This window comes from Rhinoraja longicauda, chromosome 16 (genome assembly GCF_053455715.1).
Source record: "Rhinoraja longicauda isolate Sanriku21f chromosome 16, sRhiLon1.1, whole genome shotgun sequence".
In the NCBI taxonomy this organism is placed as follows: Eukaryota; Metazoa; Chordata; class Chondrichthyes; order Rajiformes; family Arhynchobatidae; genus Rhinoraja; species Rhinoraja longicauda.
In genome coordinates, this window is record NC_135968.1 from 12626403 (window position 1) to 12643314 (window position 16912).

Here is a 16912-nt window from a genome sequence, read left to right on the forward strand (position 1 = left end):
TCTTTATAGGCTGAAAGGCTATCAGGTTCTCATCATTTCAGGAGTCATGGTCGCCATGTAAAAGACCAAGGTGGTAAGTTCACAGAAACAATACAACTGCGTAGAATTAAATAGCCCCAAATAATATCAGTCCGAGGAAGGGTGCTGACCTGAAAAGTTGTCTACCCATGCTGTCTTGAGATGCTGCCTGACCCGCTGAGCTACTCCAGCACTCTTTCTTTTGTCAAACAGCATTTGCAATTCCTTGTTTCACCAAATATTATCTCTTGGTTTGTCCTGAGTCAGCCAATTCGAGTTGGAAGGCTACTGACCTTGATACATGGACTAGAGATCAGAAAAAACTTTTTGGGCAATCACCATTAACATTCGTTCTGTTACATCGGGTGAGGGAGCTGGTGCGGAGTGGGCGCTGATGTCTCCTTTGGTAGAATAGTGCAGAGGGATCCATTGTGTAGGAAGGAACTGCAGATGTTGCTTTACACCAAAGATGGACACAAAAAGCTGGAATAACTCGGAGATGCTGTCTGACCTGCTGAGTTACTCCAGCATTTTGTGTCTATCTTCACGGTGATTCATTGCCAGCATGGGGAAAAAAATAGCCTCACGGTACCTATCACAGCCTTGGACACTATTTTTTCAAGTGTGATCAAATTATAAGGTGGACGTTGAAGTAATGTATAGTTGGGAACAGTGCTATCCAGAGAGAACGGTGGACTTGAAAGGAAAACGGGACAATTGATACATTTTAAATTTTTTGCGGTTTATCTGTTTATACATTTTTAACGTTCTCTTTGTTCTGAACATGACATTTCTCAGAAAACATTGTCAATCAGCAACTTATGATTTTATTGCAGGCCAAATAAATAATTTGTGGGAACGAGAGTGCATTTTAGGATCATTCATAAAATGAGTGATACAATTCAGAGTTCCAAACACATATGTGTGATTCATGCTCAATGTAACATTAGTGTTAGAATCTACTTATTAATGTAGATTTATAACGTTGAGCTTTTTGCTAATTGAATTTAGAACAATAATACAATTGAAAATCTACAGGTTTTTGTTAGAAACAAGAATTACTAGATAGCCACTTTACATAAAGGGTTTTCTCATTCCTATAGGCATAATTTCTCATGTTGCGAGGTCAGTAATTCAATAGACAGCAAAGCAGGTGTACTAATCTGTTTTGACCTGAGGAATTCTTTCTTTGACCTCATGAGGCAACAGACTGAAACATTCTCAGCATGACAGATTTTCTTTCTTTTGGTAGCTGTTTTATCAAAGGGTTGAACAGACCAAACCATACATTAACTAAGATTATTATATGGATGGTTGCATACAATTTCATTGCTAACTGTAAGCAACATTTTATTACATAGTTTACTTGTTCTTTGTGTCAGTTTCTTGTAACATTACTTAAATTATAAATTATGCCAAATAATTACTTTATTGTTTTTTCTAAAGATGAATATTGGAGATTGTCATTAAAAATAGTACAATGCTGTTTGGTGACTGTTAGCTGTCTCCTCATGCAAGGTCTGTTATATCAAGACAAATACTTCAACTTTACAATTTACAGCCACAAATAAATTTCTAGTTTCTATATTTTAGTTTCCATCTTTGTATTTGAGGACTTTATAATTTTTTCAAAACCGTTCAAGTAATTATGAGGGGGAGGGGGAAAGAGATATGATTTTGGGCATGGGATACCTTTCAGATTGAAGCTTTTACTCTGTATAATCCTAAATCGTATCTGGGCAAGCATCTGGAAATTCTGGCATTAAAGTTGATTTGATGAACTTTGGAAAGTGATTGTTTTCACATTCTCATATTACAGCATTACTGCCTACACAGCTAACAGATGTGCTCATCAAGGCAGTAAGAATAAAAGAGAATTCAAACAAATCGCCCAACAACAGAAGATTCAAAATGGATCACAAAAGCTGTAAAATGCCTTTGTCTGTTTCCTGATTTGAGCTTTATTAACCAGATGACATTTTCACAAACGAATGCAGACATTTGTTTCATTACCAATATCTGTTTACTTAGAGCTTTAACATTTTTTGCAGTGAGAGTTTTTCATCTTTTGGTGAATTATATTTCATTATTGGTGAAAGAATGTAGATTTTCTTTGGGGGGGGGAGGAGGGTAGAAGAATTTGAGGAAGCTGTGAAATTTAAAGTGGATTGGTACAGATCCATTTATGCACTTTGTTTTTTTTGTGGTGGTGGCACACAAATTGTCATTAAAATACATTTGATTGATTATTCCAATGACAAATGCAAATAATGGGTATGCTCCTTTTCAATGTTTTTCCAGGTCAGCTTTATATTCATGTAGGCATGTTAGAAATTTACTGAAACTGATTTATGCCCCATGAAAGAAAAATAAATGAATCACAAGATTAGGAAGAATCTTAAAGGTTTGAACAAAAATAAGAAGATACTGCTGAACACTTCGGATCCTTAATTTATTCTGGCACCAAATCTTAAAACGTCTTCAGTCATATTATTAATGCAACGCTCAAACTATCCGGCAAACAATTGACATTCAGATTGCGCAATATCAATTGCATTAATAAATCTTTACATAAGTGTTGATATTGATTTTTCTTTTAAAGTCAGTCAGTAGAATTTTGTCCCTCATGTTATTTTCAAATAAAGCACAGAATATTAATTTTGAATTGGAGACCGAATTAACAAATGTTGGAATCTTGAACAAAACAGTAAGTACTGGAGAAAATCAATAGGTCAGGCAGCATCTGTGGAGGGGAATGGACGGATGACCTTTCTGGTCGAGACTGGGAATATTAATCTATCATCTTCTCTCACAGATAAATATATTCAGAAAATGGCAAATGCAGAAGAAAAGACCTAGCACACCTGATCATGTAGTATTGTGGCACACGGTGTAGATGAAACAATAGTTTATGCTTAAGAGTGATCGGATACTTCTTTATCTCTGCGGTCTACATGCAGAAGCTTTTCAGAGGAATAATTTCAGAGATTAGAAGGAAAGTCACCTGAGCTGCTCTCGAACTTTTGAATGGTTTATTACAGATTCCTTAGGCTACCTAGTCATTCGATCAGCTGAATAATAACACAGGAGAGGTGGTGACAAGCAGGCACAGGTTTAACTTAATTGCGATGATAACTATGGAAAGAAAATGAAAGAACTTTTTTGTTTTAAGAAGTGTAATAAATTGTCATGATCTAAAATGCCTTGCCTCAAAGGGTGGTGTAAATAAATTGAGTATTAACTTCCAAAAGAGAATAAATATTTAGAAAGGAAAAAGTGTGTACAACTAAATTTTATTGGGACGAACTTGATTAATTAAATGCACTCCTGTGCAGTTTGATCCTATGTAACGATGCAGTTGGATAGCGATATTATTGGATATTGGATATTATTCAGTCATCAACAGAATTAATTTAGAATATTAAAATCTTGTGTTTGAGATGTGTATGACTTTGTAAATGGAAAACCTGATTGTGTGAAATGTAAAAAGAATGAGGGGAGACCTCATTGAAAAATACAGAATGGTGAAAAGCTTGGATAGAGTGGGTCTGGAGAGGATGTTTCCACTAGTGGGAGAGTCTAGGACTAGAGGTCATAGCTTCAGAATTAAAGGATGTTCTTTGAGGAAGGAGATGAAGAGGAATTTCTTTAGTCAGAGGGTGGTGAATCTGTGGAATTCTTTGCCCATAGAAAGCTGTGGAGGCAAAGTCAGTAGATATCTTTAAGGCAGAGATAGATAGATTCTTGATTAGTATGGGTGTCAGAGGTTATGGGAAGAAGGCAGGAGAATGGGGTTAGGAGGGAAAGATAGATCAGACATGATTTGAATGGTGGTGTAGACCTGATTGGCCGAATACCCTAATTCTGCTCCTATCACTTATGATCTTATCAAGCTATGGTGCACAATTAAAGGTCAGCAAGGTCTTATTGTTATTTCACTGAATGTTTCTGGTACGCTCTACAGGATGAAGTCGTGGCCGTTTCAGAGAAAGTAGTTGTGAAGCTGGATGACCTGATGAAATGGACGTGCTCAGATTTCAGCACGTGGACACGAGGCCTCGGGGCTGTGTCACTGAAACCCTCAAAGAGAAAGGCGCTGAGGATCAATGGACAAAAGGAAACCTTGCAGCACTACAGACCATGCACTCTCAACAGTGGCCTCAGTTTCAAGGATGTGTTAAAAGAAAAGGCTGACCTTGGTAATTATTTTATTTACATTGTTTTTTTTAAAAGCTCAAAATTCTAATTTGAAACCCCTTTTATTCTTATTTATCTTTTGATTCAATTTTAGCTTCAGTTGATACTGAACAGATGTGTATATTTTCATTGAATTTGCTTGGTCTCTGGTGGAATTTAATGACTTGCAGTTTGGCATTGGCTATTTTCAACTGTTATGACATTTATGATGTTTTTGTGTCATTGATGTTCTTCTTTAGAGTTGCAAGTTTAATGTTATTAGACATGCATGGAAAAATAAATGTGAGGTCATCCTTTGAAATGCTTGATTTTCCAGTTTTATATAATCAATGGTCAGTATGAAAAATGTTATCCATTTGAATCTGCGACTGCCTGTCCCGCTTTCTCTCGTAACTTTTTGCCCATGATTTTCTGCCATCATTTATCCTTCAGCTTTGCTATGTCAAGTGTCACATGAAATGCAACGTAATGTTCAGCAAGTGTCCACAGGGAGCACAATTCTGAGGTTTCTACCAACTCTTTTGACATCTTGCATTTGGGAGGAAAGAATTGAATGAGCATGGTCATATTGTGGTTAAACCACTGTTGTTTATTTTAGACCAATCTTGCCCTTTCAGCTATTGCATTTTAATTTGCAGAGTGTCCTGCTTAAAATAATACTTTTTTTGTGACTGATTTGCCTTCCCTGATGGATTTGCAGTTTTAAAGAATACTAGAACAGGGTGGACCCATTGGGCCCAAAGCTCTCCCCCTTCCCCCCCCCCCCCCCCCACTCACCCACTACATCCCCCCTCAACCCCCCCTATCCCCCCACCCACTCCATCCCCCCTCAACCCCCCTTAACCCTCCTCCTCTCCTCCCCCTCCCACCCCCCTCACCCACTCCATCCCCCCCTCAACCCGGGCATCAGTCAGACCCCCCACATCCACCTTCCCCGCAAGAGATTAATATATATTAATAGATATACAATATAACATTTTACATTATTATATTCTAAGTATTATGATTATTATTTTTATATTACATCATTATTATTACCTTGGAGGTGTGTGTGTATGTTCCGCGCTGCCCGCTGGAGGTTGTAGTCGGGTGATTATCCGGGACGTTGGGGCCGGGCGGGAGCATGGACACCTGGCGGGCGGCGGGAGGCGCGCACAAGATGGCGGAGCTGGAGGAGGAGGAGAAGGAGGAGAGCAGCCACCATTGTTGTTCGAGTCGTCAACGACGCCGTGGGTTGAAGCGGGCCCTGGAGGAGACGCGGGAGGATGAGGGGAAGAAGCTGCTATTACCCTGGAAGTGTGTGTGTGTGCCCCGCTGCCTGCTGGGAGTTGTAGTCCGATGATGGTCCGGGGCGCTGGGGCTAGGCGGGAATGTGGGCTACACTTCCCGGTGGGCAGCGCGGTGGTGGGAGGCGCGCACAAGATGGCGGAGTGGGAGGTGGAGGAGAAGGAGAGTTGTTGTTGGAGTCGTCGTCGACTCCCGTCTCGCCCTCAACCCTCATTGGCCGGGCAACTGTTGGGTTCCCATTGTGACGTCGAATGCGGCTGACGGTCAGGACAAATGGAAAAGTCATTTTTTTAAACTTTAAAAAGCCAATAACTTTTAAAAGATAACACATTTGAACAAAACTTCCCACAGCCCACCCCAGCGGGCCCGGCAACCCTCTTCAACTGACGAAGACCGTTGCCGGGTGGGGAGTGGCTCCCGATGTCATGGGCGGGCGAAGGGGGACAGGGAAGGGGAGAGGGGTGCCACTCACCTTGGCCCCGTGCGCCAGGGCTGCAGCCAGAGCGAGCCATGGAGCCAAAGCCTCTCCTGCATTGATCTAGCACCCTCCCCTCCTCCATTACTCACCCACTCCATCCCCCCTCAACCCCCCTTATCCCCCTCTCCTCCCCTCCCCCCCCATCCACTCACCCACTCCATCCCCCCCTCAATCCTCTTAAAACTCCCCAAATCCTCTCCTGCATTGGTCTAGCACCCCCCACTCCCTCTCCCCATGGAAAGAATGTCGCTCTTAAGTTCTTAATATTGTGATTTAAGTCTGGTTTGTAATGCTTTTAAAGTAAGTGAATATTATGTTATATGTTTTGTCAGATAAATATTGAAGGTTCGCTTTGTTGAACAGGCATCTTTGTATTTTAGTCATTTGCAGTTTATGAAGAAACTCGAGCCACATACATCAGCTGTAACCCATTCTGATAATGAGCAGAAGTTGAGAGGGATTTAAAGGTTTTGGCTGGCTGCAGAAGTCTACATCATTAGCTTGTGTAGCCTGTGAGAAATAAACAATTGGACATGTGAAGCCTGAATGGGCACATCCAAGGCCCAGAGCTTGTAAGGATTTTGTGTCATCCTGCTTTTGGAGGGGAACTTTTAGCACCCATATTAAAGCCACACATATTTGTTTATTGGAGAGTGCTGTGTTGCACTCTTCCCCTCCTCACCTCCCACCTGTTCCAGCCTAAATAATGATCTAACATTGGTGACAATGTTTAACGAATAACTGACCAAAACGCATTTAAAATTATTGTTTCTTTTCTCCCACTGATTCTGCACTTGTGTGGCCTTGGATCCTGTCAACTCCAATCCTTTTCCCCGAGTGCCTCGATCACTCTGACAGCCAAGATGGAGACTGTGTTCTGACAAAGACGAGCAAAAAATCAATCTGGTGTGCCGAAAAGGCCCATTTAGAGTAGTTGATCAGTTTAGCTTCTGGTTCTGCAACAACCAATTTAATGTTGGCAGAACAATTTCCCTCTGGGGATGAATAAAGTTTTATCGTATCGTAATGGCTTTTATGAGTCGGGTTCCATCTTTTAAATTGCTGTTCTTTTGAGCTGCCATACAAGTTACTGTTTATTTGTTAAATGTACAAATAACTCTTTGTCTTAGCTGGTTCACGAAGTTCAACTTGCTGTGCTAGCGAAACCTGTTTCTGAATGTATGACATAGTAAATCAATTTTCAATTGGTGGTGCATGACCAATTTTCCATGCAGTTTATTGGATATTGAAGAAGTAGATCAAGGAAGTGGTTTTAAGCTTGAGTTTCTTCATTGGTTGGAATTCGTATCATTGGTGTTACATCTAGTGTTATGTCTTTTGAGACCACAGGACGTGTTCACAAACAGCATGTCTGTAAAAGGCCAATTTATAGATCTCCTTTTCAATTTTGAACTGCATTTATTGCTATTGACCAAGTGGCATTTTCTTTAAGCAAAAACTGGAGTAGTCATTTCCTATTTATTTCCACTTGACTGCACCCAGGAGAGCTGGGATTTCCATGGAAATTGCTGGGGGTGAACTTCCCTCAAAAGCTGCAACGTGTTCGTTGTCGAATTGTGTTTTTCAAAATTAAATATTAAGCAAGGACAAGAGCCACTATCTTCCAATATCCAGCAAAACTGCCTACCGCTGGAAAATACTTCCCTCTTGACCTCAGCAGTTGCATGCATTGTGGAAGAAACATTAAAAATTGTTGCAGGAGTAGGCCATTCAGCCCTTCGAACCAGCACCGCCATTCAATATGATCGTGGCTGATCATCCAAAATAAGTACCTCAGTTCTGCTTTCTCCGCATATACCTTGATTCTGTTAGCTTTAAGAGCTATATCTAACTCTCTCTTGAATACCTTGAAGGAAAGAAAACCTGATTTCTAATCACGGTTGACTTCTGCTAAGGGCAGTCAGTCTCGGGTTGACTGTGAAAAGCAGCTTTATTATATTTTGCTTCTCCTTAGGTTTTCCCCAGGAGAGGCCCGCAGGAGATATTTGGACACAACGGGTCCACTGGGTCTAGTCCCTTATAAAAGTGGGTGTGACTTTTTTAGCTTGCTAGTCACATAAACACTTGGTTCAAATAGAGGCTAACTTGGCGAAGGTTGGCACCCTGCATCTGATGCTTGTGTTCATGCAAAATAATATGTTCTTTGAAGATATGTGCAACACTTGGAAGTGACAGAGTAGTATGGTTCACAGGATATGTTTGCTTGTTTTTATAATGTAACTGTAGGCAGCACTTAAAAATATACAATATATTGTTGCGGGAATACTATTTGGAGTGTAAGATTACTATCCAGAGCAAACGAGAATGGATGAGGTTTTAAAATGCCAAATTTCTTCCCCTCGCTGTTCCTATTAGATTTGAATCTCTTTGCGAACTATGTGAAGTTTTAATTTGCACCACCGTCATTCAGTGGAGGAAACATGGGCATGGAGGAGTGCGACCCATCCTCTTTGGAATTGATGCCTCTTCCAGTAACTTCAGATAGTTCCTCTGTCCCTCTCTTTCCCCTCCCCCTTCCCAGTTCTCCCACTGTCTTCCTGTCTCCAACTACATCCTATCTTTGTCCCCCCCCCCCCCTCCTTTGACATCAGTCTGACGAAAGGTCTCGACCCGAAACGACACCCATTCCTTCTCTCCTGAGATGCTGCCTGACTCGCTGAGTTACTCCAGCATTTTGTGTCTACCGTCTTCCAGTAAAGATCAGTGATCTTGTGTCAGCTATGGGCTTGAGAAGGGCAGTGGGGAACGAAGATGACTTCCTGGTAATAAAAAAAGAACTGCAGGTGCTGGTTTATACCAACGATAGATCCTAGTGGAGTAACTCCACCGATCAGGCAGCATCTCAAATCTCAAAAAGATGAATTTCTCGGCTAGCCAATATTCTCAGGAGCAGTTCATTGATGTGGCAGTTTAGATAAGAAAGTGAGCCTGCCTTGTAAAACATTGTGGCATGGGAAAAATAAGAGGTTCTACTGTGAATCCATACGTCACCTATACCAAAAGTAGCTGACAATTTATTCCTCCCCGGTCCCTTTCCCACCACATGCATACAAGTGCACATGCACACATGAAATGCATGCTTACACTTGTGCATATGCATGCATTAACGCTTACACCAACGCATGCATGCGCACACACAACAGATAATTTTGGGTTTCTATGTCTGGCTTTTTTATAAAAATGATATTAATAATCATGAATGCTAGTCATTAACCCAGTAATTGAAAATTTGAAGCAGTTTACTGACCTTTAAATTGACCTGAAGAAATTTATAACCAATTGTAATTAGCATGAAGAAATTGACCATTGCCCTTAAAGACAAAGGGCAATTAGTTGTTAAACAGAACAACCAAGCATAGCGTCAAACAGCACAAAAACAGGCCATTCGGCCCAACCTGTCCATGCTGACCTAGATGCCGTGTCTCCACTAGTCCCACCTGCATGTGTTTGGCCTATATCCCTCTAATCTTTTCCTATCCATGTGCCTGTCCAAACGTCCTTTAAATGTCATTATAGTAACTGCCTCAACTACCTTTTCCGGCAGTCCGTTCCATATACCCACCACTCTCTGTGTGAAGAAGTTGCTCCTTGGGTTTCTATTTAACTTTTCCCTCTCACATACAGTAATACCTATGTCCCCTGGTTCTTTATTTCCCTATTCTGGGTAAAAGAGTCTGTGTATTCACTCTATCTATTCCCTTCAAGATCTTGTACGGTTCTATAAGATCACCCCTCATCCTCCTGCACTCCAAGGAATACAGTCCTCGCCTGCCCGACATCTCCCTACAGCTCTGCCCCTCAAGTCCTGGCAACATCCTTGTAAATTTTCTCTGTACTCCTTTCAGCTTAACACCATCCTACAGCAACATTCTTCCCATTCCAAGATCACAAACTACCTATGAACAGCACCAGGAGAGATCTGCTGGCATTTGAATGTGTTGCGTTTAATGTGTCTTTGGCACTTGAAAGTGTTACACACGATTGTCTGTGAAAAATTATATTTTCAGCCTTAATCAAGGAAATGCAAGCAAACCTATCTTGGTTGCACGACACTTCAGTACATTCGTGCACTCCTGATGCACTGCTGTCTATTAATTCTGTGCTTAAAACTCTTAAGTATTTAAGACTAAACTTTGTCCATGTCAGATGTGGGACTCTATTCGTTTATTTTCCAGTCTGCATGAAGAGCAGAATATTATCACATCTACAATATAGAGTAGGTGAAAGCCAAGCTATCCTCAGTTTATCAGTGAGAGTTTGGAGCTAGGTGGTGTTACGCAATGCTCCTCCAAATTAAATACTCAAAGTATTGTCATTTTGCAAAATTGTAGTATCAATCTCGCCTTAGTTGGAGCTGTAACTGAACAAAGATTGAACGCAATGACAATTTGGTTGCAGGCAGATCTCCTGAAGGGGGTTCATCCAAGTTGGCCAGTGCAACTTTGACAATGTCGTCACCAGCATTTTGAAATTCTGAAGTCTACCAATCTTTAAGAAGGGTCCCAATCCGGAACGTCACCTACCCATGTTCTCCAGAGATGCTGCTTCACCTGCGGAGTTGCTCCAGCACTTTGTGTCCTTTTATGTAAACCAGCATCTGCAGCTCCTTGTTTCTACATTTTGAAATTCTCTGAGCCCCACTGTCCCAAGGAAATTCCTGACGATTCAACAAATAAGGCTGTACCTTAGGTTGTGCATGACGGTAGAGCATCGGATGAGTGGAGCTCATGGTCAGTAAGGAGACGGGGGACCTGGTGGACTAAGTTGTTAGGCAGATGTAACGGGGCAGCAGAACCTTGGGTGTGGGGAGGCTTGCAATGGGTTGTCATTGTGCTGTATTGCATCTCATGCTCGACTGATGTAATAAAATACAAGACCGTAGGGAATGCCATCTCATGCAGGGAATCCAGTGCAGCTCCAGCAAACTGAGGAAATAATTTGTGCATTGTCTCACTGTAATTACTGCGAGACAAGAATACATAGGTTATTTCCATTATAAATGTAAGTGACCAAACATTCAGCCTGCTAAAACTGCCCGTGTGAAAATTGACGTTTTCCAGATTTTTTTAACCTACACTCTGTAGCTGCTAATACTATCTCCTGTACTCTTGTTTATTTTGTTTCATGCACTACCAGGTGTAACCATATATAATTTGTTTGGTTGGTAAGTTTGTCACTATCTCGATACGTGATGATTAAACAAAAACAATTCTGATACTTCCGATCACGAGTTGCCCTTGTGAGGATTGGCTTTTTACCTCTAAAGTTAAACTGTGAATGTACCAGTGTCATTCCCCATGCATTATGTGTTTACAGCGTTACCAGGAGAAATGAGTCGTGTGGTTCTATGACTTGTTAGGTAGCCAGTCCCTCAGTGGTGAGCTTTAAAAGGGACCTCCTTTAGTGCAGTGGTGCATCTGGTGGAGCTGCTGCCTCAGTGTTGAACTTGAGTTCTGTCTGTTTGGAGTTTGCTTGTTCTCCTTGTGATCATGTGGGTTTCCTCCAGGTATTCCGGGTCTCCTCCCAGATTCCACCAAAGACGTGCAAGTGTGCAGGTTAATTGGCCTCTGTACAATTGCCCCTCCTGTGTGGAGAGTGGATGAGAAAATGAGATCACAGAACCAGTGTGAACGGGTGACCGATGGTCGGCGTAGACACGGTGGGTCGACGGGCCTGTCTCCATGCTGCGTCTTTCAATTTCATCCAATTCAAAAAGTACGTCTCGGCCCGGAACCCAGAGAAGACTCCTGAAATGTATTTACTTGTCAGCTTTCTTTTGGATACCCTGACTCGCTTCAAGCCCAGCAAGCTTCCTGTCTGCAAGCTTGTGCAAAGGTGCATGGAGGAGAGGTGCTTTGTTGTGTAAACCCGATCCACGAACATCCACGCTCGGCTGAATGTTGGCTTGCTGTGCGGAACAGTTTAATGGACCTCCAAGTGCTGATGGAAGCCTCTCCCAATTAAATTGCAAGGAACCCTGGTGCTCGGACTCTGCAATTTGCCCCGGCAGAATTCACAATCCACAAAACGTGTGCTACGGAATAAAATTCGCTCCCATAGAATTTATCTGAGGGCGAAAAACATAAGCGCAAAATCTATATTTTTCCAACACCTTGATGCATGCACCAATGGCGCAGTTTTGCATCAAGGAATCTCACGATATGGACACTTTCTAGGAACGCAATCCCCCTCCACCCCTCAGTGTAAGGTGGGGTTCACCTGTGCAATGGAAGAAGACAGTACAGAATGCTGGAGGAACTCAATATCAGTGGAGGGAGGTCCTCCGGCAGCCTGCTATTTTGCTACAGATTTCAGCATCTGCGGTCTTCTGTGCCTCCTGTGTAATGGAAGATGTTGGTAGGAGTTGTACCTCAACTTCACATTGATAATCAGCAATGATGCCGCATTACAGCCCCATTCTATTCTTGAGAAACATTGTAAAATAAGACAGAATTAGGTCTCGACCCGAAACATCACCCGTTCCTTCTCTCCAGAGATGCTGAATGTCCCGTTGAGTTACTCCAGCTTTATGTGTCTATCTCCGGTTTAAACCAGCACCTGCAGTTCCTTACTACACATTACATTTTTAAATCAAGGTGATGTATTTGCATATTCCCAGAATGCTGCAATGTCTGCTTTAAGGGAAGTGAAGTCCCAGATCAGAATAGGTTTTGCTCTCTTGAATCGTATAACGCAATGAGCAGACAAACCTGGTGTGTTATCATTGAAGGCTCTTGTCGGAATTCAAAGTTAGGTCTTTTAACCAAATGTTTTTAGGAATGCAATTACAAATTGAACGTTCTGTTCCACTGGTTGGCATCCGTAGGCATATTTTGTGGAGTCAGGAAAATACTTTGATGTTATCGGGTTGTTTGAATCTTATTTTGCCAATATGCTAAATTCTCCAACCGTTTATTTACATAGCAATTAGCATTCTCTTTGTGGAGTGTACTTTTAGTACATTAGGATAATGGCCTTATCATAAATGAGTAATATATTATTTTATTTTATTTATTTCCTTCTCTGTGAGCTGGAATAGAACCTACGATGAAAACTATGATTAATCATTTTTCAGCCTTTTTAGTGAACACAGTAGGTGATTCAAATTTCTGGGTTAAGAAATGTCATAACTGTGTGTCAAAACTATTTCGGCTCCAGTAGTTTTTGCAAACCGGTACAGTAATCATATGTAATTGTAATTATTGCATCAGTGAAGCAATAGATACCTGTAATTTTAATAATGTATTCCAATTGCTTCTGCAACAATGTTGCCTTGGGTCAAAATAGAACTTTGAAAAGCAGCTAACGTCATCGCATTTATATACCATGGGTTGTTATTGCCAAATCATCTTTTTTTTTTTTCTCCCATTGTGCAATACCAAATATATCAAGTTCAAAATAGTAATGTAGGAAGAAATGGTTGAAGAGAAATAGGCCAACCTTGTTGCAATACTCGTTTAGTTTAGAGACACAGTGTGGAAAAGGGCCCACCGAGTTCGCAACTATCCCCGCATATTAACACAAGCCTACACAACACACAAGGGGCAATTTGCACTTATGTCAAGTATAACGTCTTTAGAATGTGGGAGAAAAACGTAGATCTCGGAGAAAACACGCGCAGTCACGGGGAGAACATACAAACTCCATACAGACAGCACCTGTAGTCGGAATCGAACCCGGGTCTCTGGCGCTGCAAGCACTGTAAAGCAGCAACTGTACCACTGCGCCACAGTGTCTAAGACTTTCGGTGTGACTGTATCTAAACTCTTTATAATTCCTTGGTTTTAACCATTTGATTACTACCCTCGACTAACAATTTATCAATATAAACTGTTACTTTTTAATTAATACTCCCCTCATCAAAAGCCTCGGACGTTTTTTGAAGAAGAGAGCTCCTGGTTTAAAATACTCCTGACTAGCCCAGCTCTAATATTAAGATTGCACTCCTTTGTCTGGGGTTCCTGCAGACAAAATGGTTTTGCTGGCTTTACCCTTCCAATTCCTTTGATCAACTTTCGCCACCTTTATTAAATCGCACCTGTGAATATATGCATTCAAGTGAAGCTGAAAGTGAAGGGGACTTGCATGGTTACTGCCAAAATCTGCTTTCAGGACCAGAATAGTAGCAGGGGAGGCATGAATTCAATTCAAATAAATACTTTGTTCTGGCTAATTTGGTTTTGCAGACTGTGGGCGTGGAAAGGTGTGCCTAATAGCACAATTTAGTTGCTTGCGTGAGTGCGTCAGGAGCATCCCATTTTTTGTCCGGTCTTCTTGAAGTTTACCTGTTGGCCAGATACCAACGTGGGTAGAATGGGAAGTGTAGTCATCTGTTTATTCATACTCTGTGTCGGGGGATGACGACAGGTTTTGATTCCTGGGACCTCATTTAGTGTGTCGTTCTTTTTCCTCTGCTGAATCGGCACTTGCTCACTGTTCAAAGGATGTGATCAAGGGGTCATGAGAAATCTGCTGTCTCCTAAATGTCGGGAGGGCAGATTCACCCATTAGTTACCCAAAGGGGCACTGGGGTTTTAACTGTGTCGAAGGTCCTTGACTCCATGCTGTCCAGCTCCTGGTTTGCAGTCCTGCCTTTTAATTAGACGTCGGTCTGTGGGATTCTCTCCTAAAAGCTCTCCCTTCAAAGTCCTTCCTTCAAACTCAGCTTTTTGACCAAGCTTTATTGGCCATTTTATTATCCCCTTTGAAAGAGAAATGTGCAAACCCGCTAAAAACTTTTTTTTTTAAATTGAAACCTGTGGTAATATTCTCTTTACCCTGACACTGATACAGAAATAAATTCGCCCCAAGGCTTTGTAAATGCATTTCATAATGTGCACATCGCAAAATATTTTTACATCATAAAATCAGACTAAATAAATCAGTCAGAATAAATTTGAAAGCCAGAATTACAATAGTTTGACTTATGTTAAACATGAACACTACAGGATATTTTTGAGGATATTTTGCATGAGCCTTCTGAAACGAACAGTCTTGTATCTTAATTGAATCCTATTAAAGAGGGCTAGATTATGTTGTCATTTTTAGAACAGATTAAAAACTGCTGTGGAAAAAGGCCTGGTCTAATTATGTGGTATCTATACTTTTTACTTTGCAAGCTGAAACAGGAAACCACTAAATCTTCCAGTCTTCTGATTCAAAAGTAATTTGGAAAAGAAACCTATTATTCTTTTCTGTTTTGAAGTTGTCATCTCATTTTACAAGGAAATAATGTGATCGGGCCAGGCATTTGTTTCTAGTTGAGTAGCTAAGGACTAGGGATGCAATCAATTTTATGTTAGCTGGAAACTTAATTTTCTTTGTCCGGAATAGGTTATAGTCACCTCAGCTACATGGGTCTAAATTTCTGGCTTTTTTGTTTCATCCTCTGTGATGGATGGCACTTATGTGGGTTATATCCTATATGCTTGTGCAGCAAGCTTGTTGTTGAACAGAAAGGAATGAGGAGTGATTAATCTGCATCTCCGTTTGGCATGGTGCCCTTTTGGCTTTTACTGTTTTGCAAGGGTACATTTTGGCATGTATGTTTTATTGGTTACATATACATGAGCCCTGAGTTTAACAAAAAAAAATAAAAATTAACATATTCTAGAAAGGAAGAGGAGGAAAAAGGTAAATTACAGGGTGCAGTGGAAAGTTATGATTATACTTGGAGTATTTCTAATACACCCTCGTGAGACCATATTAAATGTCAGAAACTATAGTTTAAGAATTACAATAAATGCAGTGGTGCAGAAACTGTCCATTTGGCCCACACAATCCATGCTGGATGTTCATACTGTACTTGGACCATATCCTGCTTGCCTTGCTCTCTTAGCTTTAACTTCCATTCCCTGCTCTTTCAGTATATCTGGACTTTCCTTAAAAAAGCAAGGGTAGAGCTGCTGCTCACAGCGCCAGAGACCCGGGTTCGATTCTGACCTTGGGTGCTGTCTGTGCGGAGTTTGCACGTTCTCTCTGTGACCGCGTCTGTATTGACCAGCGATCCCCGCACATTAACACTATCCTATACATACTAGGGACAATTTACACTTGTACCAAGCCAATCACCCTACAGAATCTGTACGTCTTTGGAGTGTGGGAGGAAATGGAAGATCTCGGAGAAAACCCACGCGGTCATGGGGAGAACGTACAAACTCCGTACAGACAGTTCCCACAGTCGGGATCGAACCCGGGTCTCCGGCGCTGCAAGCGCTGTAAGGCAGCAACTCTACTGTTGTGCCACCATTCAGTCTTCATGAATCAAGAGTATTTAATTGTCATGTGCACCAGGGCAGGAACCAGAATAATGAAATTCTTGCTTGTTGGGTTTTGGTTAGGGTTGTGTGATGGTCTGGGCTACGGCCAGAAAGACCAGATGTACTGAAGGAGCAGGGAACAGGTTAAAGCTAAGAGAGAGAGAGGCATGCCGGATATGGCCCAAGTGGTGTTGTGGTCAATACTCAAGATGGGACGGGCAATGTCCATCACTTTCTGCAGCCCCCTTATTTCCTGAGCATTTGAAGCATCAAACCAGGCTGTGATGCAACAAGTGTGCACTCTGCTGTACATCTGTAGAAGTTCGATAGAGTCTTCAGCAACCTGCTGACAGGAAAAAGCTAATCTGCTACCATCTGTCATTTGTTGCCTTTTCAATGTCTCTACATTTCTTTCTCAAAATATGGCAACTGGGATTAAACCCAGTGCTTCTTCCAGGGAAAATCATATTGCAATTATGTTGTTACTCTTCTACAGTTCAATCTGCCTAGTACTAAACAATGGTGCTTAGACTTTTTTTCTTTGACCTTATTTTAGCTTACTTCATTATTTCTTTGGTGATTGTTAATTGCTCGGCAATTTCCTCAGTCATGCCAATCTTACTTTCCGAGTACTGTATGTCGTATGTGATCT

The 16912-nt window shown here is 41.4% G+C and overlaps 1 protein-coding gene across 1 annotated transcript in view; it reads left to right on the forward strand.

Annotated features, from left to right (window-relative positions):
- The window catches only part of arid5b (AT-rich interaction domain 5B), a 145021-nt gene that overhangs the window by 7406 nt on the left and 120703 nt on the right, over positions 1-16912 (forward strand). Inside the window, exon 3 of the mRNA XM_078413241.1 lies at positions 3983-4217. Within this exon, the coding sequence (XP_078269367.1) occupies positions 3983-4217 (235 nt within the window). The remainder of the gene's footprint in view (positions 1-3982; positions 4218-16912) is intronic.